This window comes from Hyla sarda, chromosome 5, assembly GCF_029499605.1.
Source record: "Hyla sarda isolate aHylSar1 chromosome 5, aHylSar1.hap1, whole genome shotgun sequence".
In the NCBI taxonomy this organism is placed as follows: domain Eukaryota; kingdom Metazoa; phylum Chordata; class Amphibia; order Anura; family Hylidae; genus Hyla; species Hyla sarda.
Window position 1 is genome coordinate 16230998 of NC_079193.1, and position 27651 is coordinate 16258648.

The window sequence follows — 27651 nt, forward strand, 5'->3', positions numbered from 1 at the left end:
GCAGAGAGCAATGTGGTCAGACTGGAAAGAAATAAAAAAAAAGAAAAGAACTTTCTCTGTAAAATACAGCAGCTAATAAGTACTGGAAGGATTAAGATTTTTAAATAGAAGTAATTTACAAATCTGTTTAACTTTCTGGCACCAGTTGATTTAAAAAATAAAATAAAAACATTCCACCGGAGTACCCCTTTAATTAATCATGACTTAATACATGTGCCACACGATCCAACACGTGTGCCGGGACCGGACTATTTACACGAACAAATAAAATCAAGGCATTCTGTAATTTCCTATACAAATGAGCTGTCACTTTAAATATGCTAAATAGTGTGCAGGTCGTCAATAGCAGCCATGTTACTAAAAGGGGACCTTCATCAAAAAACGTATAAAATATAAATTTACAAGTCATGTAAAGCCTCCCCCTTGGCTTTTCACCCCATGCCCTCAAATTTAGCGCCAATTCAGAGATTGCAATACCTGAGTAATCTGGAGACTGGTTGCTAAGGACATGCTAAAAGACTGGTTGCTAAGTAGTATTGTCTCTAGCAACCAGAGCTCAAGAATAGTTTGGCACTAACAACAATGAGCAGTTTGGCAACGGTCCTCAAAATATGCTCTATTAATCGGATTTTCTTTTTATGTAGGCGGAGTCTATTTAAAGGGCGTTACAAAAAAAAAATCTAATTTACTGCTAGAATTTTTTTTTTATATATATATTTTCTTTCTTCAAATACAAAGCCAAGAGGTTTGTACATGTGGCCATTTTACTTAAATGTAAACATTTTTTTAATTAAATTTAAAAATTACATGATTTTTATTTTTTGAATTTCCACCGTGGATAATTCTGGAAGTTAAGCAATATGCGCAGTGCAGCGGAATCCCATGGAAAACAATGGGAGGCTGCTGCACTGGAATTTCCAAGAGGAATTTTTATACTCAAAAATTCCATAATGTAAACGGAGCCTAAGATTACATTCCTTCAAAAAGAATTTTTTATGTAAATTAGTGCAAAAAAAATAAAAATAAAAAAAGTAGTGCAAAAATCATTGGGCAACACCCACCTTCATCAGTCTACAAGAAGCTTTGGATGAGAAAAAGCGTAGACTCCCTGGTTGGGAAACACTGCTATGGTGGGTAGAAAATAGAAAATCTAAAGACCCCATTTTTCACAGTGTAGACCCTCAATTATGTTCTATTAAAGGGTACCTTTCATCAAAATAAACTTTTGATATATTATAGATTAATGTATGCAGGGAGCAGTGCTGAGCTTGTCTGTGTCCCGGCTTCAGTCTGAGATTTAGGAGTCCGAAATCTATAAAAAAAAAAGGCTTGCGGCTAGGACTGGTAGGGAGACACCTAGTGGTCATTTTTTTAAAGTGGAAAATTAAATAGAAAGAAGCATATTTTTTAACAACATGCTATTTGAACGTTATTTTGTATACATTAATCTATAATATATCAAAAGTTTTTTAAAAAATTTTTTTAATGAAAAGGTACCTTTTAAACTACTAGGCCCCCTTCCTCTTCCCCCTATCCTACCTCTTCTCCACCCTTGTTAAACCCCATCTTAGCCTCCCCTCTTTTCTTCTGGTATCAGCATACTGAAGAGATGAAGCAAAAGGAGGATTGGAGCTCAGTGATTAAAAAGTTAGTCCTCGGGGGTGGAGCAGTTTGCTACTTTGCTCCTCCCCTGAGGGCTAACATTTGCTTAACTTCTTTTCTCTTCAAGTCTATTTAGCGGCAGAATGACCTGTCTTCTACGGCAGGTACTCCATTGCTATGTAGCAGAATTTTGTGTTAACAGTCTAAAGGGGAATTGTAGTTTTTGCAACAGCTGGAGGCACCCGGCTTGGTTAACACTTCTATAGAGAGACTAAAAAAAGAAAAAGGATCTAATTATATTGTGTTTCTGAGATCTTTTAGCTGCTCATTTTTCCATTAAAAGTTATATATGTGTATTATATGGTGAGTTGACAGAACATGCTGGGACTTGTAGTTCATGAACAAGTGCACAGCAAACACCAAAACGATCACCTACAGCAGGCAACACGCACACGCTCCTATAGTGAGACCTTCAAAAGAAGGTCTTGAGTTTATTTACTTCTACAATAAAAATGATTTTTTTAAACAAAAACAAACAAAAGATTAAAAAAATAAAAGTAAAAAGATAAATAAATATGTGGTCAGAGGGTGGAGTGATCGTTACAATTGCTCACCAGGCACTGTGGGCTATACTCACTATAGGAGGTACCCAGCTAGGGTGTAAAAACGAAACATCATTAAAAATTAACACAGTTAAATAAAAAAAAAATTTAAATATAATAAAAGTGAAAAAAATGAAAATTATTCATAACTGAATCACAAGTCCAATTTTGTCCAGTTGTATTGTGACTATATTCATGTACAGAAGGTTTAACCTGGGCAACAACCAAAATATTAAAGGGGTTTTCCAGGAAAAAACTTTTTTTTATATATCAACTGGCTATTAAAAAATCTTAATCCTTTCAGTACTTATGATCTTCTGAAGTTGAGTTGTTCTTTTTTGTCTAAGTGTTCTCTGATGACACGTGTCTCAGGAACCGCCCAGTTTAGAAGAGGTTTGCTATGGGGATTTGCTTCTAAACTGGGCGGTTCCCGAGACACGTGTCATCAGAGAGCACAAAGAACAACTCAACTTCAGAAGCTCATAAGTACTGAAAGGATTAAGATTTGTTTAATAGAAGTAATTTACAAATCTGTTTAGCTTTCTGGAGCCAGTTGATTTATATATATAAAAAAAGTTTTTTCCTGAAATACCCTTAAGGACTTGTTGGAAGCCGTAATTCGGCTTTTCCTGGCACCTGAATTTTTTGGTGGGGGAAATGTATTCCCACATAAGATGTAAAGGAGGCTGTATGGGATTAGGGTATGTTCACACTATGGCATGTCCTCTGGGCCTTCAAATGACCCATTCACACTACGGAATTATGCGTGAACTGCATTGCTATCAGCGGTAATGGCACAGGTCTACTCGCTGAAGAATTTTGTTTGGGGGGGGGGGGCTGCACAGACAGACAATCTCCGACCCCGTAGTGTGAATGTGCCCTTAGAAAAAACATGGCTGCTTTCTTCAGGAAACAGCACCGCTCTTGTCTATGGACTGGCATGCAATTAAATGGGCGCTATCACTTAAAAAAAAACAAAAAACTTTAGATATGTTTTGATCAATCAGGGTCTTTGTGTTTAGACCCTAAACAAGTGAGGAGAAGAGTGTGCAAAGTCCATTCTCTCCCAAATTCGATATCACATGACAAACTTACAAAGTCTGGCACAGAATAGGTCAAAAGTTGTTGTTTTTTAACCCCTTTTAAAGGCCACAGCTCTTTTTACAATAAAATGTATGATTTAAAAAAAAAACATTCTGTGGGGAAATTTGAAAAAAATAAATAAAAAAAAATTTAATTTATTTTTTACCACTTTTGCGTATATGTGACTAACCGCTTTCAAAAAAGATTTTTTGGGGAATGTGATGTGACCAAAAAGCAGCAATTTTGAATAATAATTTTTTTTTTTTTACATTGACGTTGTTTAATGTACGAGATCATTAAAGGGGTATTCCAGGCCAAAACTTTTTTTTATACATCAACTAGCTCCGGAAAGTTAAACAGATTTGTAAATCACTTCGATTAAAAAATCTTAATCCTTCCAATAGTTATTAGCTTCTGAAGTGAGTTGTTGTTTTCTGTCTAACTGCTCTCTGATGACTCACGTCCCTGTGCAGTTCCTATGGGGATATTTTCCCATCATGCACAGCTCCCGGGACGTGACATCATCATTGAGCAGTTAGACAGAAAACTTCAGAAGCTAATAACTATTGGAAGGATTAAGATTTTTTAATAGAAGTAATTTACAAATCTGTTTAACTTTCCGGAGCCAGTTGATATATATAAAAAATGTTTTTCCTGGAATACCCCTTTAATGTTATATTTTGGTAGTTCGAACAATTATGCACCCGCCGATACCAAATATGTTTATTATTATTTTTGAGGGATAATATAGAAAAAGGGGGGGGATTACATCTTTTATTTTATACTTTTTATGTTCCCATATGGGACTATTTATAACAATTATATAAACACACACACATCCTCCATCTTGGCTCATCTGTTCCCTGCGGTCGTGTCACTGGTGATCAGATCGATCAGCCATGAGAACTGCCGCATATGTTGTGATCAATATTGATCACGGCATCTGAGGGGTTAATGGTGGACATCAGGTCGATCCCTGATGTGTGCCACAACCGGCAAGTGCCTGGACACTGATAGCAGCCGGGACCTGCCAAACATGAAGCGAGCGCAGCTGCTGTGCTCGCTTCATGTACATCCTGGTGCGTGACGTTCCAGCACAGACGTCCATTGTCCTAAGGGGTTAAAGTGACAGATACCTTTTAAAAAACAGACACGAGCCATAGACAAAAATGGTGTTGCTCCAATAACCAGGCAGAATTTACATTGTTGCCAGTACTAACCTTTTTAATGGCCGCCATATTGGTCATCAATTGACTGTACCAGGAAAAAAAAAGATAGAAACAGTGGAACACAACTTTCTGGCTATACTGAATGACCCCCATTTACTGCAAACAAAAACATAAATCATAAGAAAAAACTAAATAAAACATTAAAATAAAAAAATCCATGCTGGATTAAAACATAAAACTGAACTAAAATGATAAATAATATTTAAAAAAAAAAAAAAAAAATCTTTACACTTAAAACACGCCCAATAGTAAAACGATGAGCAAGTTTACGGTGTTACAGCGCGTATAGACACATATAGAACAAGTTACTATATACAGATTTATGTACACGTGGTCTGAAGGACGAGACTCGCCAGGTGACCCATGAGTGGAGAAGCCTCAACCTTGGATTTCAGGGTTAGATCCTAAATCTAGATACGCTCCAAGAAAAAGCCGTCTGCTCCAACCGCGCAAACGCAGCCAAACCGCATGGATGACTGCGTAAAAAAAACACCGCTCTCGTCTCTTCTCCAACAAAAGACGCCTTATGGCTGCTTGAAGATGGGGAGGCTGGACTGGCCGAGATGGTAGGTGGCGTTACCTCCGCAATCTACGTACTGGTAGACTTCTTGGGAAAGCTGTTCTGGGTGACCGAGGTACGAGATGGTCACCGTCACTCTGTATAGGAGAGGAAAATACTATTAACTCTGATACTACAGTATTATAGTAGTTATATTCTTGTATATAGGAGCAGTATTATAGTAGTTATATTCTTGTATATAGGAGCAGTATTATAGTAGTTATATTCTTGTATATGGGGGGCAGTATTATAGTAGTTATATTCTTGTATATAGGAGCAGTATTATAGTAGTTATATTCTTATATATAGGAGCAGTATTATAGTAGTTATATTCTTGTATATAGGAGCAGTATTATAGTAGTTATATTCTTGTGTATAGGAGCAGTATTATAGTAGTTATATTCTTTTATATAGGAGCAGTATTATAGTAGTTATATTCTTGTAAATAGGAGGCAGTATTATAGTAGTTATATTCTTGTATATAGGAGCAGTATTATAGTAGTTATATTCTTGTATATAGGAGCAATATTATAGTAGTTATATTCTTGTATATAGGAGCAGTATTATAGTAGTTATATTCATGTATATAGGAGCAGTATTATAGTAGTTATATTCTTGTATATAGGGAGCAGTATTATAGTAGTTATATTCTCGAGCATAGGGAGAAGTATCGTTGTGGGTATATTGATGTCTATAGCATAGGTTGATACTTACTGCATGTTCACCACAATGTTATGAACTTTAATACTCGGTAGTGTACAGTAGGTACTGTAGAGAAAAAAGAAGTGATACATTAACAATATAAAAAAGAGTATTAGACACTGTATGCACATTTATAAGGGATCTTTTGTAACAGAAGTTTGGCAGTAGTCATGTTGTACCCTCTCAGACTGTGGTCATCATCAGCCATAGGAGCACCACGCTCTGTGTCTACGGATGAGAGAGTCGTCCTCGCTCACAGACCACCAACCCCAATAACAAGTCATAAGTAACCAAATCATACAAATACTCACTACATGTAGTCGAACTCTTTCCCGATTTTAGTGGGCACCGTGTAGTCAATCTGCAATTACATCAGGAGAATTAATCAATTCTATATCATCAAGTACCAACAAAGGTGTCCCGAACCCTCAGAGAATATCACGTGTCTCACTTGTTTTGTATCCAGGGGTCCAATCTTGGTCACGTTGTTAAATTTCGACTTTCCGATGACTGTTTTGTAGTACTGCACCTGCCCCGTGACATTTTCCACCTCTATAGGGTAGAAGTTGTTGTTGGTTATATTCAACGTATTCTGAGGAAAAACAAGTAAAGACGTGAAGTTCACATAAGAGACAGTAGTAATAGGATCTTCAGAAGGTAAAAAAAAACTTCCCTAGACTTGGACTTTAAAACAATGTTGCAGGGTCCAGGACTGAGGATGATGAAGAAGAAGAAGAAGAAACAATATCCAATGTCTGTGGCATTAATTCACAAAAAGGGTAAAATGTCCGCATGTTCTCCTTGTACTAGTCCTTACACATCCTTCTGAACTTTTAACTGTGATCTCTTTGGTGTCATAGGGAAGATTCATCAAGACCTGTCCAGAGGAAAAGTTGACCAGTTGCCCATAGCAACCAACCAGATCGCTTATTTCATTTTTCAGAACCCTTTTCAAAAATGAAGGAAACTATTTGACTGGTTGCTATGGGCAACTGGTCACCTTTTTCTCAGCACAAGTTTTGATGAATCTTCCCCAGGCTTTAAATATGAAATTTGATAATATTTATATATTATGAAAATTCATAGCAATAAATAGAAAGGAAAGATTTAAAAAAAAAAAAAAAAACATAAGATAAAAATTTACCTTTTTTTTTATTTTATTTATTTACATTTTTTTTATTTATTTATCTACTTTTTCGTTTATTTTTATCGCTCTTTACTATTTATTCATGAAATTTCAACATACACACATGTACAGTGGGGCAAAAAAGTACTTAGTCAGCCACCAATTGTACAAGTTCTCCCACTTATAAAGATGAGGCTGTAATTTTCATCATATTTTATAACCTCAACTATGAGAGACAGAATGATAAAAAAAATCTATAAAATCACATTGTCTGATTTTTAAACAATTTATTTGCAAATTATGGTGGAAAATAAGTATTTGGTCAATAACAAAAGTTCATCTCAATACTTTGTTATATACCCTTTGTTGGTAATGACAGAGGTCAAATGTTTTCTGTAAGTCTTCACAAGGTTTTCACACACTGTTGTTGGTATTTTGGCCCATTCCTCCATGCAGATCTCCTCTAGAGCAGTGATGTTTTGGGGCTGTCGCTGGGCAACACGGACTTTCAACTCCCTCCAAACGTTTTCTATGGGGCTGAGATCTGGAGACTGGCTAGGCCACTCCAGGACCTTGAAATGCTTCTTACGAAGCCACTCCTTCGTTGCCCGGGTGGTGTGTTTGGGATCATTGTCATGCTGAAAGACCCAGCCACGTTTCATCTTCAATGCCCTTGCTGATGGAAGGAGGTTTACACTCAAAATCTCACGATACATGGCCCCATTCATTCTTTCCTTTACACGGATCAGTCGTCCTGGTCCCTTTGCAGAAAAACAGCCCCAAAGCATGATGTTTCCACCCCCATGCTTCACAGTAGGTATGGTGTTCTTTGGATGCAACTCAGCATTCTTTCTCCTTCAAACACGACAAGATGGGTTTTTTACCAAAAAATTCTACTTTGGTTTCATCTGACCATATGACATTCTCCCAATCCTCTTCTGGATCATCCAAATGCTCTCTAGCGAACTTCAGATGGGCCCGGACATGTACTGGCTTAAGCAGGGGGACACGTCTGATACTGCATGATTTGAGTCCCAGGCGGCGTAGTGTGTTACTGAGGGTAGCCTTAGTTACTTTGGTCCCAGCTCTCTTCAGGTCATTCTCTAGTTCCCCCCTGTGTGGCTCCGGGATTTTTGCCCACCATTCTTGTGATCATTTTGACACCAGGGGTGAGATCTTGCGTGGAGCCCCAGATAGAGCGAGATTATCACTAGTCTTGTATGTTTTCCATTTTCTAATAATTGCTTCCACAGTTGATTTCTTCACACCAAGCTGCTTGCCTATTGCAGATTCAGTCTTCCCAGCCTGGTGCAGGTCTACAATTTTGTTTCTGGTGTCCTTCGACAGTTCTTTGGTCTTGGCCATAGTGGAGTTTGGAGTGTGACTATTTGAGGTTGTGAACAGGTGTCTTAATACCATTAAAAGGGGCACTCCCGTGGAATTTTTTTCTGTTTTTAATCAACTGGTGCCAGAAAGTTAAACAGATTTGTAAATTTCTTCTATTAAAAAATCTTAATCCTTTCAGTACTTTTTAGGGGCTGTATACTACAGGGGAAATTCTTTTCTTTTTTAGATTTCCCTTATGTCACGACCACAGTGCTCTCTGCTGACCTCTGCTGTCCACTTTAGGAGCTGTCCAGAGCAGCATATGTTTGCTATGCGGATTTTATCCTGCTCTGGACAGTTCCTAAAATGGACAGAGATGTCAGCAGAGAGCACTGTGGTCGTGACATAAGGGAAATCCAAAAAGAAAAACATTTCCTCTGTAGTATACAGACCCTAAAAGGTACTGGAAGGACTAAGATTTTTTAATAGAAGTAATTTACAAATCTGTTTAACTTTCTGGCACCAGATGATCTAAAAAAAAAAAAAAAAAAGTTTTCCATGGGAGTACCCCTTTTATCCAAGTTATGAGTGGAGGACAGAGGAGACTCTTGAAGAAGAAGTTACAGGTCTGCGAGAGCCAGAAATCTTACTTGTTTGTAGGTGACCAAAAACATTTTCCACCATAATTTGCAAATAAATTATTAAAAAAATCAGGGCCAATGTGATTTTATGGATTTTTTTTCTCATTATGTCTCTCATAGTTGATGTTATAACCTATGATGATAATTACAGCCTCTCATCTTTATAAGTGGGAGAACTGGCACAATTGGTGGCTGACTAAATACTTTTTTGCCCCACTGTATTTTATGAAATTTCATGAATAGAAAACAAAGAGAAAAATAAACAAAAAAGTAGATAAATAAATGTAAATTAATAAAATATATATAAAAAAAATGAATAAATAAATTTATATAATTTATTCATTTTTTTAATTATTTACTTTTTATTTATTTATCTACTTTTTTGTTTATTCTTCTCTCTTTTCTATTTATTTATGACCTTTCATAATAAAATAATAACATTTAATTTACTTATTTATAAAAAAAAATTATAGTTTTTTGTTATTTAAATTATTATAATTTTTTGTTATTTTTTTTAATCTATCTTTTCTTTCTATTTATTTCATTATTTATTTATTTTTACAGTTTTTTCCAAGGTGAATGTGCATTTTTACCCTAAGTGGATATTTATAGATTAATTTTTTGGAGGAGGTACGGTATATACCGTATATACTCGAGTATAAGTATATTTGAAAACGCCCCCCTCGGCTTATACTCGAGTGAACTCTCAACCTGCGGACCTCCAGAAGTTGCAAAACTACAACTACCAGCAAGCTGGGTGTTGTAGTTTTGAAACCTCTGGAGGTCCGTAGGTTGAAGACCACAGCGGCCTTAGTAATCATCCAGCCCCCACCTTTGATCTGTACTCCCCTCCCCTCGGAGGGAAGTTAGGGTGAGCTGGTCCGGGCCATCTATGCTGCAGGGACCGTCCGGTGGAGATGGTTAATCGTTGCGGGCTGTCCATTTTCACCGGGGGGGGGCCTCTTCTCCACGCTTCTGGCCCGGCCCCGAAGTAGTGACGTTGCCTTGACGACGACGTACAGGGACGTTCATGCGCAACATCCCTGTGCGTCGTCATCAAGGCAATGTCACTATTCCGGGCCCGAATCGCAGAGAAGAGGTCCCCCCGGTGAAAATGGACAGCCCGCAATGACCAACCATCCCCACCGGACGGTCCCTGCAGCATAGATGGCCCGGACCAGCTCACCCTAACTTCCCGCAGAGGGGAGGTGAGCACAAAACAAAAGGGGGGGGGGGCTGGATGATGAAGAAGGCCGCAGTGGTCTTCAACCCGCGGACCTCCAGAGGTTTCAAAACTCCAACGAAGTTGTAGTTTTGCAACATCTGGATGTCTGCAGGTTGAAGACCACTGATGAATGGATTGACAGGCGGTGATGATGATGAGGGTGTTAATGACGGGGGTCTGGATGATTACATAGGGGGGATAATGTATTTCCCACCCTAGGCTTATAGTCGAGTCAATAACTTTTCCTGGGTTTTTGGGGTAAAATTAGGGGCCTCGGCTTATACTCGAGTATATACGGTATGCTGAATAAGTAGGATTGCTACTGGAAAGTGAGGTAGATTGAATATTCCATTAATAATACACATTGCATGTTAGTTTTATATAGTCACTAATACTATGCTACTGAGTAAGTAAGCTGTAATGTCTTTTTCATGGCAGACAGTGCTGAAAGTGTTATAGGAGGGATATTACGCACTGGCTTCAAGGGGTACTCCTGAGGAAAACTTTTTTTTAAATCAACTGGTGCAAGAAAGTTAAACAGATTTGTAAATGACTTCTATATATATATATATATATTGCAAACCTATCCTGCTCTGGACAGTTCCTGACACGGACAGAGGTGTCAGCAGAGAGCAATGTGGACAAGACAAAAAAGAAATTCAAAAAGAATAGAATTTCCTGCTAAAAAGTACTGGAAGGGTAAAGATTTTTTTAATAGAAGTAATTTACAAATCTGTATAACTTTCTGGCACCAGTTGATTTAAAACAAAATGTTTTCCACCGGAGTACCCCTTTAATTGTTAGGGGACACTTAAAAGTTTAATAAAGACAATGACGCTTTGTCAAAGGATTTAGATCAGTCTGGGTCTCAGTCTGATATCCGTTCCTTTACTTCAAGGAATAATAACAGGACTGTGAGGATATTTATCAAGTCTTCCATTTTGGATCCACTATGATCTTCGGATGGAAATCCAAGTTATCACAACGCACTTCACTATTGCTTTCTGTATAGTAATGTCTTGCGTTTTACCAATAATGTCTGCCTGTCTGTTGCCAATCTCCATATTGTTTTAAGTGTATGTAAGACGGAATAATCTTACGCTGCGTACATATAATTCTCCATATACACACTGTCAAATCCCCTGATGAACCCTAGCATTATTTGTTATACGGGGAAACGCGTCGGGAGTTCGTAGGATTGACCCTTAGGAAGGTCTCTAATTTGGAGGTCTCCGTTTATTGTATACTTACCGATTCTTATGCAATGTCAAATGTTGTTTTGGGTACAAAATTTGTTTGCTAAGGGTTTTAGGAATTTTGCAATAAATAATAAAATTTTTGCTATTTTCTGGTAATTGTTTTGGTTTGAAACTAGCAAAGTTGGATGTGATAGTCCATTCTGTCAGATGTCAGTGATAGGTTTGTGTAAGACAGTGTTTCCCAACCAGGGTCTCCAGCTGTTGCCATACTACAACTCCCAGTATGCCCGGACAGCCTTTGGCTGTCCGGGCATGCTGGGAGTTGTAGTTTGGCAACAGCTGATGGCAGCCTAGATGGAAAACACTGGTGTAAGGACTCGTTCACACTATTGGTGTGCTTTGCTAAAAGAAGCTCCGTAAGTCAGTCCGTCAGAAACCTTGGACACCTGAAGGGCCCTATTCAAGTCAATGGGAACCATCGGAACCCTGTGGTGTCAGATGCCGAATAAAGGTCAGAGGTCGGAGCAGAACAACCTTGCGAACTTAGCCCAAGCTGGATTTCTCTATAAGAGATGAGTATTACTTCTGCGCAAGTTTTCACCCTCAAAATGTAAACAAAAATGTTATCATTTATTGACAGCAAACAGAGATCTTTAATACGGGAGGGATTAAAGGGGTACTCCAGTGGAAAACATTTTTTATTTTTTTTAAATCAACTGGTGCCAGAAAGTTAAACAGATTTGTAAATGACTTCTACTAAAAAAAAATCTTAATCCTTCCAGTACTTATTAGCTGCTGAGTACTACAGAGGAAATTATTTTCTTTTTGGAACACAGAGCTCTCTGCTGACATCACGAGCACAGTGCTCTCTGCTGACATCTCTGTATATTTTAGGAACTGTCCAGAGCAGCATATGTTTGCTATGGGGATTTTATCCTACTCTGGACAGTTTTTAAAATGGACAGAGATGTCAGCAGAGAGCAATGTGGTCATGATGTCAGCAGAGAGCTCTGTTTTTTTTTTTTAAATGGGAAAAGGGGGGGGTGATTCAAACTTTTATTAGGGAAGGGGTTAAATGATCTTTATTAACTTTTTTCTTTCACTTTTTTTTGTAATGTTATAGCCCCCATAGGATAACATTGATCAATGATTCTGCCGCTTGACTGAGCACTCAGCGGGAAGAAGGTAGGGGCCCTCCTTGTGTCTGCCAGCTGTTCAGAATGCCGCGTTTTCGCTGAGGCGGTCCCGAACAGCCCGCTGAGCTAGCCGGGAGTAGTTTACTTTCACTTTAGACACAGCAATTAACTTTGACAGCCGTGTCTAAAGGGTTAATAGCGCGCGGCACCGCGATCAGTGCCACGTGCTCTCTCGCTATTAGCCACGGGTCCCGGCCATACCGTGGCCCCGCATGATAGAAAGGGAGCAGACTCGGGGCATACAGGTACGCCCTGCGTCCTTAAGGAGTTAATCCTTCCAGTACTTATCAGCTGCTGTATGCTCCACAGGAAGTTGTGCAGTTCTTTCGAGTCTGACCACAGTGCTCTCTGCTGACACCTCTGTCCAAGTCAGGAACTGTCCAGAGTAGAAGCAAATCCCCATAGCAAACCTCTCCTGCTCTGGACAGTTCCTGACATGGACAGAGGTGTCAGCAGAGAGCACTGTGGTCAGACTGGAAAGAACGACACAACTTCCTGTGGAGCATACAACAGCTGATAAGTACTGGAAGGATTAATATTTTTAAATAGAAGTAATTTAAAAATCTGTTTAACTCTCTGGCACCAGTTGATTTTAAAAAATTAGTTTTCCACCGGAGTACCCCTTTAAAACCAATACCCAGATACTCACTGTGATGTTAAGATAGACGGTAGGCCCGCTCTCATCGTAAGTCACCACGACGGCCTTAACGCCAATGTACTGCACGTCAACCGAACGCGGGAACAAGAAAAACACCGCCAGCCCGGACAGGAGCAAACAAACGATGACCGATACAGTGACGTACAGCTTTCTGCAATGGGGAAACAAAGGTACATTCGGTTATCTAATAAAAATTATCCCCATCTACAGGATAGGGGTCGGACCCCCGTGATCAGAAACTTCTGTGGCTCGGGGATAAGTTTTATGGCCCTGGAGTACCCCTTTAAAGTTTACATTAAGTCAAAACACAAGGATTATTGTGGCCTACAATCCACTAAGGTTACTAGATGTAAGGAACAGTTATATATTGTTTTTCAATTATAATCGATAGGAATGTAACATCATACGGTTACTTTGGTCAGCATGTGATGTGTGCAGCTTTAGGCTAAAGGGGTTATCCAGGATTACAAAAACAGAGCAAATTTCTTCCAAAAACAGCGCCACCCCTGTCTTCAGGTTGTGTGTGGTATTGCAGCCCAGTTCTATTGAGTTTGTAATATCACACACAACCTGAAGATGCGTGGTGCTGTATTTGGAAGGAATTAGCTCTGTTTTTTTTTTGTTTTTTTGTTTTTAAATGGTCAGAAAAAAAAATAAAATAAAAGTAAATAAAGAAATGTAAACAAAAAATAAAAGAAAAAAAGTTAACCCCTTAAGGACCAAGCCGATTTTGTACAAAGTACAATTGGTGGCGCAAAAAAACAAGCCCTTATAACGTTTCTGTAGGTGCAAAATTGAAAGCGTTATGATTTTAAGAAGGAGAGGAGAAAAAAAAAAACGAAAGTTCATAAACCAAAATTGGCCTGGTCCTTAAAGGGGTACTCCACTGCCCCGGCATCCGGAACATTTTGTTCCGAACGCTGGGTGCGGACTGCGAGGGTCGTGACTTCACGGCCACGCCCCCTAGTGATGTCACGCCCCCTCAATGCAAGTATATGGGAGGGGGCGTGGCAGCAGCCACGCCCCCTCCCATATACTTGCATTTAGGGGGCGTGACATCACTAGGGGGCTTGGCCGTGACGTCCTGACCAGCGCAGTCCGCACCCAGCGTTTGGAACAAAATGTTCCGGATGCTGGGGCAGTGGAGTACCCCTTTAAGGACCAGGCCAATTTTGGTTTATGAACTTTCGTTTTTTTTTCTCCTCTCCTTCTTAAAATCATAACGCTTTCAATTTTGCACCTACAGAAACGTTATAAGGGCTTGTTTTTTTGCGCCACCAATTGTACTTTGTAATGGCATCAATCATTTAATAACAAAATCTACTGCAAAACCAAAAAATATATATATTTGTGGGGTGAAATTGAAAAAATAAATAAATAAATAAACCATTTCTACATAGTGCAATTTTCGGTAAAAATGACACCTGATCTTTATTCTGTAGGTCCATACGGTTACAAGGATACCCAATTTATGTAGGTTTTATTTTATTTCACTACTTGAAAAAAAAATCCTAACTACATGCACCAAAATTAGTATGTATAACCTCTTGGGGACACAGGGCGTATGCATACGCCCTGCATCCCCGATCCTTAAGGACTCAGGGCGTACCTGTACGCCCTGGTCCTGTTTACCGGGTTTAAACCGTTCTCACCAGCAGAGAAGGGCTTAAACCCGATGGGTCCCGGTTGCTACAGGCAGTCGGGACTAATTCCAGGCACGGCCAACGCCTAGCCTTAACCCTTTAGATGCCACGATCAAAGGTGATTGCGGTGTCTAAAACAAAAGTAAAAGAATCCTGGCAGCTCAGCGGAGCTGATCAGTACTATGGTGACAAAATCGTTATGTCCCTATCAGCAGATAAGGAGCAGCAGAGCGCCAGTTACACTGATCAGTGTATGCAATCAGAAGATTGCATGTTTTAGCCCCCTATGGGGGCTAGAAATGTAAAAAAATTCATTAAAGGGGTTATCCAGGAAAAAACTTTTTTTTATATATATATCTATCAACTGGCTCCAGAAAACCTCACCCGGCCCGGACACGGAAAGGATTGACAGATTGATAGCTCTTTCTCGATTCTGTGGGTGGTGGTGCATGGCCGTTCTTAGTTGGTGGAGCGATTTGTCTGGTTAATTCCGATAACGAACGAGACTCCTCCATGCTAACTAGTTAAGCGACCCCCGGCATTGAATGGGCGAGATACGTCGGTAGCCCGACACATTAATAGTGTACACGCCAGTAATATCAGTGCGTTAACATTTTCGGTGTTGGAAGTAATCAGACCAACACAAAGACTTGGAGATTTAGATAAGAAAATTCTATGTAAGGAGGCTGCGTGGATCTATCGGTTTGATTCGCAACAGCCCAAAGGTCTCAATGAGAGACTGACCTATACGTGCTTTCTGTAAAATACTTACTGGCTTCATAGTAGTAGTATTTTTTATTATACCATTAGAATACCATACCTGGCAAGGGGATATCTCTATGAAATTATAGTAACCCCGATAACTAATCTAATATAGCCCATTTTCTACCCGCCTAGCCATGAGCCGTGGTAAGTTTGGGGGGAATGTCCACCATGATAGTTTGTCTAGATAGCAGTAACCTTTCTGGTATATGAATGATGTTGAACACATCCTTAGGTCTACTGATTTACTAATACAATGAGGAGGGTGTTTCTATTTATTTATTTATTATTAATTCCCCTTTTTTTTGCTTTATCTTTAATTTCCATAGCGGTCCCCGATTCCCGTACCCCTAATAGAATAGGGTACAGTAGGGTATAATAGGGAAAGGTTCCGGACGGGGTCGCCCTTATTAGGGCGAGTGCTCCGTGGTTAGGTCTTTAGGGCATCCAAGGGACCAGTAGGGTATACAGCCCCAATTATCTAGTGGGACCGAAAGGGATATTTTAGATATAGGGTTAACACCTTGTGGGCTAGCACCCCCCACGAGGACAGTAGGGCAGACTAGTCCTTAGGGATAGTAGGCTAAGCTGTCTCTTCCTATTTAGAGTCCACTCATGTTTGGCATTTTATCCATGAAATACATCTTAGATTTGGTTGGTAATCTATATGTAGGCTGTTTTGTTAATTTAGTAAATATTTATTATTTCTTCGTGGTGGACTTCTCCCTAAATGCCGTGACTCAGGTAAAATAATGGCTGATAGTGCCCTCATGATAGAGTGCACTATTAATTAATTGTTCGGTTTGACTTTGTTTAAATTTTTATAATTAAAAAAAAAATTTAAAAAAATGTCATTATCATATACCCGGTTTATTTTAAATAATAAATCATGTGTCCCTACTGGCCCATCATTTAATTTATCTTAATTAGGCTATCTAAATATTTTGGTCCTATATTAAAATGTAATATTAATATTGCATATTATTTTATGCTGTCATATTATCATGGTATATCTTTGATTAGGATCCATATATATTTAATAACTTATATCGTTACTAACCTTCTATTTAGTGTAGCGCCTGTATAATTGGGCGCATGCGCAGCCCGGCGAACCACAGCTATAGACAGCTCCGGTATCTCTATCGGCACTGCTTAAGGCGCCTGTGCGGACGTCTCTGCCGGACCGGAGGTGGTCATACATACACCTCCGATGCTTCGCAGATTCCGGAGCCTCGGCGGGAGGTCTGCGCAGACGCCAGGCGAGTACTAAGATGGTAGGAAAACGCCGCCTTCTATTCTATTTTGGCGCCATCCAGCTGTATTTAAACCAGTGATTGTGAGTCAGACCGAGCCTCCATCTGATCATCATAGACGCGGGGTCTCGTGAGTGCTCCATTATGGGAGCGTCCGTTTATCTTTATTTGCACTGAGCGCAGCTAATATATGTTTGGGGTATTGTCCCAGCTGACGCTTAAGTTTTAATCTGTCATTTTGCATTAATATACTGTATTTGTCCGGTGTCTCTCCTGAGGATCCCCGATAATAGCGGGGTGAAACGCGTTGAGAGTTGATTTTTCTTCAAATAGCATTTATTATTTGTGGGTGCATTTGAATGTTTTTTGGTGTATAGCCGGAAATTGTGTGTTGGGATCCTACCAGTCCATTGTTCTATTTATGTTGGACTGGGGGCTCCACACGCTTTTTGTACATTTGATGGAGATATGTTACTTTTATCTTGAGTATCATAATTGATTATATATGCATGGGGCTTTTTTCCTTGAACAATTTTAATAGTAGAGAATAAAAGTTAAATTTTAATATAAAAGGGTGTTTTTTAGTGAAAAGATTTGTAAATTACTTCTATTAAAAAATCTTACTCCTTTCAGGTACTTATGAGCTTCTGAAGTGGAGTTGTTCTTTTCTGTCTAAGTGCTCTCTGATGACACGTGTCTCGGGAACCGCCCAGTTTAGAAGCAAATTCCCATAGCAAACCTCTTCTAAACTGGGCGGTTCCTAAGACACGTGTCATCAGAGAGCACTTAGACAGAAAAGAACAACCTTAACTTAAGAAGCTCATAAGTACTAAATGGATTAAGATTTTTTAATAGAAGTAATATACTAATTTGTTTAACTTTCTGGAGCCAGTTAATATATAAAAAAAAGTTTTTTCCTGGATAACCCCTTTAACCCCTTCCCTATTAAAAGTTAAAATCAACCCCCTTTTCCCATTTTTTTTAAATAAAATAATAAAGAATAAAAATAATCATATGTGGTACCGCCGCGTGCGTAAATGTCTGAACTATTAAAATATTAGGTTAGCTAAACCACACGGTCGATGACGTACACTTAAAAAAATACCAAAGTCCAAAATTGTGCATTTTTGGTCACTTCATATACCATAAAAATATTAATAAAAAGCGATCAAAAAAATGAAAAACTACAGATGAAGGCGCAAGAAATGAGCCCTCATAGCGCCCTGTACACAGAAAAATTTAAAAGTTATAGGGGTCATAAGATGCCAATTTTAAACATAAAAAATTATAAACTACATGCACCAAAATTTGTAAGTATTAAAATAAAACCTATATAAATTGGGTATCCTTGTAACCGTATGGACCTATAGAATAAAGATCAGGTGTCATTTTTACCAAATATTGCATTGCGTAGAAACGGGAGCCCCCAAAAGATACAAAATGTTGTTTTTTTTTTTTTTTTTTATTTCTATTTCACCCCACAAATAATTATTTTTTTGTTTCGCCGCAGGTTATGTTCTAAAATAAGTGATGTAATTGCAAAGTACAATTGGCGACGCAAAAAACAAGCCCTTATACGGGTCTGTAGGTGCAAAATTAAAAGTGTTATGATTTTTAGAAAGGAAGGAGGAAAAAGCGAAAATGCAAAAACACTGAGTCCTTAAGGCGAAAAGAGTCCCTAAGGGGTTAAAATTGTCATCTTCTGACCACTATAACTTTTTTATTTTTTGATATACGGGGCTATAAAAGGGCTATTTTTTTGCGCCGTGATCTGTAGTTTTTATCTGTATGTATCTAATTTTTTTTTTTTTTTTAAAGGGACTTTTTGATCGCTTTATATTCGTTTTTTAAGGTATATGAAGTGACCAAAAATTCACAATTTTGGACTTTTTTTTTTATTTTTTTTTTTTACGTGTACGCCATCGTCCGTGCGGTTTAGCTAACCTTATATTTTAATAGTTCGGACATTTACACACGCAGTGGTACCACATATGATTATTTTTATTTTCTATTAAATGATTTTATGTAAAAAAAATGGGAAAAGGGGGGGGGTGATTTTAACTTTTAATAGTGAAGGGGTTAATTTTCATTTTTATTAACTTTTTTTAGCCCCCATAGGGTGCTACAACATGCAATCTTCTGATTGTATATACTGATCAATGCTATGCCATAGCATGGTATTGATCAGTGTTCTCGGCGCTCTGTTGCTCTAGCCTGCTGAGCAGTCTTGGAGCAGCAGATGGCCGAACAGATGATGAGGAGGTAGGGGAGGACGCTCTCGTCGTCCAGTAAGCTGACCGGGACATGGCGATTTAGCCACGATAGTCCCAATCAGCTCCACTGAGCTGCCGGGATAGTTATAGCTTCATTTTAGATGCCGCAATCAAAGTTGATCACAGCGTCTAAAAGGAAACTAAAAGGGTAATACCTGTACGCCCTGGCCCCGTTAACGGGGTCTCAACCGATGCCAGGCATTAGCCTTAGGTCCTGACTGACAGTAGCAACCGGGACCCACTGGGTTTAACTCGTTCTCCCATTGTGAGAGCAGTTTAGACCCCGTTAACGGGACCAGGGCGTACAGGTAAGTACCTGTATGCCCTTGGTCTTGGACAGGTAAAAAATAATAATAATAATTATAAAGCAAAAGGCTTGATTCTAACTTACGTTCGTCTGGGGCGCAATCTTTGATCGCTGTAGGGGATCAGAGCCACAAGTTGATTTTCCCGACCTGTTATAAAAAGAAAAAAAAAATCAACAAAAGTGTAATTTAAAAAGATTTAAAAAATAAATATATTTAAAAAAAAAAAAGACACAAAATGCCATGAAACGGGACTAAAACATCACAGCCTGAGTAAACGACAAATCTCCAATCCCCCTCCATAAACAACCCAAAAGTAGTTAGAAAATATTGACTCTAGATCAGCGTTTCCCCAACCAGGGTGCCTTCAGCTGTTGCATAACTATAACTCCCAGTATTCCCAGACAGTCTTTGGCTGTCCGGGCATGCTGGGAGTTGTAGTTTTGCAAAAGCTGGAGGAACACTGTTTAGGAAACACTGATCTAGATGAAGAGACACTTCGATGCCGATCTCTGGCTCCTCACTTTCATGACGGCTCCTCTCATTTATCGAGACTCCTCCCCTTTTCTATAGCTCCTCCCCTTCACCAAGAAAGGTCACATTCAGGGAATTTTACTAACATGCAAAGATAACATTTGTGCTGCCGTACGAGTCAGGAAACACAGCGCCATTCATGTCTCCGCGTGTAGTAGGAGCATGTGACCCGGCCACAAATCACATCGCATTAACATTCTCATCTCTGCTCATTCATTTATCTTCTAATCACATCACCCCCATGAAATACAATCTTCACAGCTCGCTATATTCTTACATGCAATGTCTATGTAACCCGAGCCCGGGACTAGATCCTTACATAGGGGGGGGGGAGCCCGGGACTAGATCCTTACATAGGGGGGGGGGGGAGCCCGGGACTAGATCCTTACATAGGGACTAGATCCTTACATAGGGGGGGGGGGGGGGGGGGATGGGCAGCCCGGGACTAGATCCTTACATAGGGGGGGGAGCCCGGGACTAGATCCTTACATAGGGACTAGATCCTTACATAGGGGGGGGGGGGGGGGATGGGCAGCCCGGGACTAGATTCTTACATAGGGGGGGGAGCCCGGGACTAGATCCTTACATAGGGACTAGATCCTTACATAGGGGGGGGGAGCCCGGGACTAGATCCTTACATAGGGACTAGATCCTTACATAGGGGGGGGGGGGATGGGCAGCCCGGGACTAGATTCTTACATAGGGGGTGGGAGCCCGGGACTAGATCCTTACATAGGGGGAGGCCGGGACTAGATCTCCAGAGAGGGGGGAGCCGGGGACTAGATCTCTACCTAGGGGGGCGCTGACTAGATCACTACATAGGGGGGAGCCGGGGACTAGATCTCTATATAGGGGGGAGCCGGGGACTAGATCTCTACATAGGGGGTGGCCGGGACTAGAGCTCTACATAGGGGGGGGGACTAGATCACTACATAGGGGGGAGCCGGGGTCTAGATCGTTACAGAGGGGGGAGCCCAGGACTAGATCTCTACAGAGGGGGGAGCCCAGGACTAGATCTCTACAGAGGGGGGAGCCCGGGACTAGATCTCTACAGAGGGGGGAGCCCGGGACTAGATCTCTACAGAGGGATGCCAGGGACTAGGGGAGATTTATCAAAACCTGCCCAGAGGAAAAGTTGCTGAGTTGTCCATAGCAACCAATCAGATCGCTGCTTTCATTTTTCAGCTGCCTTGATAAAAATGACAGAAGCGATCTGATTGGTTGCTATGGGCAACTGGTCAACTATTACTCAGCACAGGTCTTGATGAATCTCCCCATAGATTTCTACAGGAGAGGAGGCTGGGGACTAGATCTCTATACAGGGGGGAGCCCAGGACTAGATCTCTATATAGGGGGGAGCCCAGGACTATATATCTATATAGGGGGGAGCTCGGGACTAGATCTCTACAGAGGGGGGAGCTTGGGACTAGATCTCTACAGAGGGGGGAGCCCAGGACTAGATCTCTACATGGGAGAAGTCTAGGAATAGATATCCATAGAGTAAACACGAGAATATCTCTCTGTATAGTGCGCTCAGGATGTCATGTCCTGGACAAGGCAGATTAGGATATAAAGGGGTTAAGCGAGGAGGTCATTGTTAAGTATCATTCCCAATAGAAGATTAAGGGTACGTTCAGACGAGCAGATTTACAGCGTGTATTTTGCTGCGGATCCGCCGCTGAAGGACCTCTGTATGCTGCCTTTACATGTGCCTGCTCGGAGCGGCAATACGCCTCTACGTGCAGACACACTGAAGCGATGTGCGTGTTGCCGCGCATGCGCGGGGTACTTGCACTCCTCGCAGCTGCTCCCCCTGCTCCATGAGCTAGGCTGAGAGCTGCCGCCATGTGCGAGTATACTGCGCATGCTCATGGTGACTCGCACATCGCAGTGTGTCTGCTCGTATCGGCGTATTGCCGCTTTGAGCAGGCACATGTAAAGGCAGCATACAGAGGTCCTTCAGCGGTGGATCCGCAGCAAAATATGTGATGTAAATCCGCTTGTCTGAACGTACCCTAAAAACACTTGTCCTTGAGTAACCACAGAAACATCTGACTAAAAAAATTTTAAAAGCAGCAAACTGTGCGAAAACCAAAACTAAATGTTGGCCGAGGCTGTAAGAAGACATAAAGTGTCCACCCTTATCTATGAGGTTAGGGGTTTAGGGTGGGGGGGGGTATTGTGTTTCCCCCAATTGTTGCTTCTCTTTCACTCCAGCTGATGGATGAGGGTCCTGAATCGGGGGATACCCCATCCCCACCCAATTCCTTACCAGGAGCTTATACAATACAATCTGTAAACCCGGAATGAGAAGACCTTTAACTAAGTAACTTCTCACCACAACGGTCACAAGGATTTCCACACATCCTGTATCTCGTGCACAACCGAGCATTGCAAATTTATCCCAAAAAAGTCATCAGCAAATACAGAACCTGAAAGACTTTACAACCACTGTAAAAGGCGCGGTCAGGCTCTCACCATACAAAGGGAGGGCTACTCCTATCCGATACAGTGATGGAATATCGTTAGAATAGGTCTTTACTTTAGAACTGGTTGGGAGTTGTACTTTTACATCATCTGGCGGATGTTTCTATAGACTCCTTTTTGTAGCCGACATTTTCTAAATTTGGAGTGTGGTGTCCGGTGCCCGAACATTCAGCACTTATAAAATGCATGTCACTGTTTGTATGCCAAGAAAGGCGTAATCTACAGATCCCCCCCCCCCCCCCCCCACAACAGTGTGTCATCTACAGATCCCCCCCCCCCCCACAACAGTGTGTCATCTACAGATCCCCCCCCCAACAGTGCGTCATCTACAGATCTCCCCCACAACAGTGTGTCATCTACAGATCTCCCCCACAACAGTGTGTCATCTACAGATCCCCCCCCCCACAACAGTGTGTCATCTACAGATCTCCCCCCCACAACAGTGTGTCATCTACAGATCCCCCCCACAACAGTGTGTCATCTACAGATCCCCCCCCCACAACAGTGTGTCATCTACAGATCTCCCCCCACAACAGTGTGTCATCTACAGATCTCCCCCCCACAACAGTGTGTCATCTACAGATCTCCCCCCACAACAGTGTGTCATCTACAGATCTCCCCCCACAACAGTGTGTCATCTACAGATCTCCCCCCACAACAGTGTGTCATCTACAGATCTCCCCCCACAACCAGTGTGTCACCTTCAGATCCCCCCCCACAACAGTGTGTCACCTTCAGATCCCCCCCACAACAGTGTGTCACCTTCAGATCCCCCCCCCCCACAACAGTGTCTCATCTACAGATCCCCCACAACAGTGTCTCATCTACAGATCCCCCCCACAACAGTGTGTCATCTTCAGATCCCCCCACAACAGTGTGTCATCTTCAGATCCCCCCACAACAGTGTGTCATCTTCAGATCCCCCCCCCATAACAGTGTGTCATCTTCAGATTCCCCCCATAACAGCGTGCCATCTTCAGATTCCCCCCATAACAGCGTGCCATCTTCAGATCCCCCCCCCATAACAATGTCATCTACAGATCCCCCATAACAATGTCATCTACAGATCCCCCATAACAATGTCATCTACAGATCCCCCATAACAATGTCATCTACAGATCCCCCATAACAATGTCATCTACAGATCCCCCATAACAATGTCATCTACAGATCCCCCATAACAATGTCATCTACAGATCCCCCATAACAATGTCATCTACAGATCCCCCATAACAGTGTCATCTACAGATCCCCCATAACAGTGTGTAGTCTAGAGATCCCCCATAACAATGTGTAGTCTAGAGATCCCCCATAACAATGTGTAGTCTAGAGATCCCCCATAACAGTCAATGGCTGTCTAGGCATGCTGGGAGTTGTACTTTTACATCATCTGGCTGATGTTTCCATAGACTTCCCTTTGCAGCCGTCATTTTCTAAATTTGGGGTGTGGTGTCTGGTGCCCGAACATTCAGCACTTATAAAATGCATGTCACTGTGTGTATGCCAAGAAAGGTGTAGGCCCGGCCTGTACCCGGTCAGACCAGGGTGTGTATTGTGCAAAGTTCACACATCAGTGACCACTATTGTGACTATGAGGGATGTTATCTTCAAGTGCGCCATTTACCAAAGATAAGAGGAGAGTGCGTCCTGTCTACTCTGCTCTGTCAGCTAAAAGAAACATTTCAGTCCAGCAGAATTCTGATTTCAGCTCTGGAGTATAAAAACGCGACGTCACACAAGATTGGTAGAAACTAACGTAAAGTGGTAGGGAATGGATATAAAGTGGCCCTTAACGTAAAAGCATCTCTATCCCTGAACCTAAATTAACCCCTTCCCCGGTGTCTTTTGGGCCCTTAATACCCAAGCAATTTCTTTTGTTTTTCCATTGTCACCTTTCAAGTGACGTAACTTTATTTATTTTTTTCCCATCATCAAAGCCATAAGATGGTTTGTTATTTGCTGGACAAGTTGTTCTATTTAATGCCATCATTTTGGGGTTTATATATCTTATTGATTAAATTTTTATTAACTTTTAGTTTTGTTGGAAAAAGAAAATGCTAATTATTATTATTATTATTTTTTTTTTTTTCATAAAAACAACATTATTAAAATAACAGAATTATTCCTTGGGTAAGTACGATTACAGCAATACCAAGTTTACAGTGTTTTTTTATTTAATTTTTTTGCTATATTTTATTTGCTATATCATTTTCTTTTCCATTTTTTTTTTATTATTTTTTTTTTCTGAGAGGCGGATTAACAACAAAATAAATAAAGATAATTATATATATACACACACACACACATACATACACACAGTGTTCAACTTGCAAGATTAATTCAATTATTTTATTGTTTGGGTTGATACAGATGTGGCGATACCAAATATGTGTATTTTAATTTATAATTTTTATGTTTAAAACGGGAAATTTATTTTTTAATTTTTTTTTGTTATTAACAGACAAGTACGCTCTAATAAATTAAAGGGGTTATATAAAAAAAAAAAAAAAAAAGAATTTTTCCTGGATATCAGCTGGCTCCAGAAAGTTAAACAGGTTTGTAAATTACTTCTATTAAAAAAATCTTAATCCTTTCAGTACTTAAGAGCTTCTGAAGTTAAGGTTTTTCTTTTCTGTCTAAGTCCTCTCTGATGACACCTGTCTTGGGAACCGCCCAGTTTAGAAGAGGTTTGCTATGGGGATTTGCTCCTAAACTGGGCGGTTCCCGAGACACGTGTCATCAGAGAGCACTTAGACAGAAAAGAACAACCTTAACTTCAGAAGCTCATAAGTACTGAAAGGATTAAGATTTTTTTAATAGAAGTAATTTACAAATCTGTTTAACTTTCTGGAGCCAGTTGATATATAAAAAAAGTATTTTCCTGGATAACCCCTTTAAAGGAGATCTGCAGTGAAATAAACCTTTCCCCTATCCACAGGAGAGGAGACAAGTGTCCCCCCCACGATCTCCCATACGGGGCCCCGCGGCATTGCCACGCTGTGTGCCAGCTAATGCGCGTGTAGTCGACCTCACCAGCGTTCGGATCCCCTGCGATCAGACACTTATCCCCTATTCTGTTTGTAGGGGATACGTTTATTTCACTGCAGATGTCCTTTAACCCTTTTGTAGTTTGTTAACTCTTTCCAGGCCATGGTTGTAGTGAACAGCGATAGGTAACAGGCCCGTCCCTCGCTATCCTACCTCTTGGGATGCGTCCTGTCCCTTGGCACGTGGCGCAGGTCACACTGTCCTTCCCGGTGAACTCCACATAAGGGAAATGGGAAACATCTCCATTCCTGCTCTCCTCGTGAGTGTCGGACTGGACGAGTGCGCTGGTGTCATCGGATGGAAGAGAAGTCTCGTTCATCCCGTCCTTCGCCGCGTGCTGCGGCATGTGAGAATACGACTTCCCCATAGCGAAAACTGTAAGAGAATGAAACATAACACAATCAGAAATCACCATCATGGTATAGATGAGTCTTTTCCAACCAGGGTGCCTCCAGCTGTTGCAAAACTACAACTCCCAGCATGCATGTACAGCCGAAGGCTCATGTAAGCTCCTTACTACTGGGGTGACACACTGTAACAAACCTCCTCCTCATGTAATCTCCTTACTACTGGGGTGACACACTGTAACAAACCTCCTCCTCATGTAATCTCCTTACTACTGGGATGACACACTGTAACAAACCGCCTCCTCATGTAATCTCCTTACTACTGGGGTGACACACTGTAACAAACCTCCTCCTCATGTAATCACCTTACTACTGGGGTGACACACTGTAACCAACCTCCTCCTCATGTAATCACCTTACTACTGGGGTGACACACTGTAACCAACCTCCTCCTCATGTAATCTCCTTACTACTGGGGTGACACACTGAAACAAACCTCCTCCTCATGTAATCTCCTTACTACTGGGGTGACACACTGTAACAAACCTCCTCCTCATGTAATCTCCTTACTACTGGGGTGACACACTGTAACAAACCTCCTCCTCATGTAATCACCTTACTACTGGGGTGACACACTGTAACAAACCTCCTCCTCATGTAATCTCCTTACTACTGGGGTGACACACTGTAACAAACCTATTTTGCCTATAGTGGAGCCGGCCCTGGGACGTGCATTGTGGACGAACCCTGTAAGTCGGTGTTTCCCAACCAGGGTGCCTCCAGCTGTTGCAAAACTACAACTCTCAGCATGCCCGGACAGCCAAAGGCTGTCCGGGCATGTTGAGAGTTATAGTTTTGCAACAGCTGGAGGCACCCTGGTTGGGAAACACAGCTCTAAGTAAATAATACAGATTTGTAGAGAATCTAGGGCTATAACCGAGGGCAGAGGAGATTAGATATTATCGGACATCACCAGTGGAACTAAAAGTCCCAGCATTTAGACAAAACAATGTGGGGCTTGTAGTTCTTTCAGTGGGGGATGGGGGGTGGGCTCTGGGGCAGCTGACTGTCACTAGCTCCGGAGGTGATACACTGTTGTGTGGTGTGGGATACAATGTATCGCAGCTGGTGACGCCACTGCGGCCCGTTACTCACAGCAGAGGAGACTCCCGGTGTCCCGTGTTTTCCCCGCAGTTCTCTGTGTTATGGAGGCCTCTGGTGACGTCACACACTACGGTGAGGCGCACGGGACAAACCTAGTCAGACTGCGCAGCCGCAGCGTGTGAGGTGAATCATAGAGGTGTGATCTGTATAGGGACGGATGAGGTTCACTGCGGGCTGTGTGTAAATATAGGTGTGTGTAAATACAGGCAGGGGGGTGTAAATATAGGTAGGGCTGTGTGTAAATATAGGCAGGGGGTGTAAATATAAGCAGGGGGTGTAAATATAGGTGTGTGTAAATACAGGCAGGGGGGTGTAAATACAGGCAGGGGGGTGTAAATATAGGTGTGTGTAAATATAAGCAGGGGGTGTAAATATAGGTAGGGCTGTGTGTAAATATAGGCAGGGGGGTGTAAATATAGGTGTGTGTGTAAATATAGGTAGGGGGGTGTAAATATAGGTAGGGCTGTGTGTAAATATAGGCAGGGGGGTGTAAATACAGGCAGGGGGGTGTAAATACAGGCAGGGGGGTGTAAATATAGGTAGGGCTGTGTGTAAATATAGGCAGGGGGGTGTAAATACAGGCAGGGGGGTGTAAATACAGGCAGGGGGGTGTAAATATAGGTGTGTGTGTAAATATAGGTAGGGGGGTGTAAATATAGGTAGGGCTGTGTGTAAATATAGGCAGGG

General features: G+C 41.2%; 1 protein-coding gene across 2 annotated transcripts; it reads right to left on the bottom strand.

The window, feature by feature from the left end:
• Positions 1–3935: 3935 nt before the first annotated feature.
• Positions 3936–27066, bottom strand: TMEM106B (transmembrane protein 106B). Of its 2 annotated transcripts, XM_056518917.1 has the most exons (8): positions 26956–27066; positions 25607–25828; positions 19471–19534; positions 13140–13299; positions 6229–6369; positions 6089–6138; positions 5790–5843; positions 3936–5173 (listed from the first exon to the last, which is right to left on the bottom strand). In XM_056518917.1, exons 2-8 carry the CDS (start codon positions 25818–25820, stop codon positions 5041–5043), a joined length of 816 nt encoding a protein of 271 aa, XP_056374892.1. In that variant the 5' UTR covers positions 25821–25828; positions 26956–27066; the 3' UTR covers positions 3936–5040. The 2 variants fall into 2 exon arrangements, with proteins under 2 accessions (XP_056374892.1, XP_056374893.1); XM_056518918.1 differs by lacking the exons at positions 25607–25828; positions 26956–27066 and adding an exon at positions 20005–20130.
• Between the last annotated feature and the right edge of the window lie 585 nt (positions 27067–27651).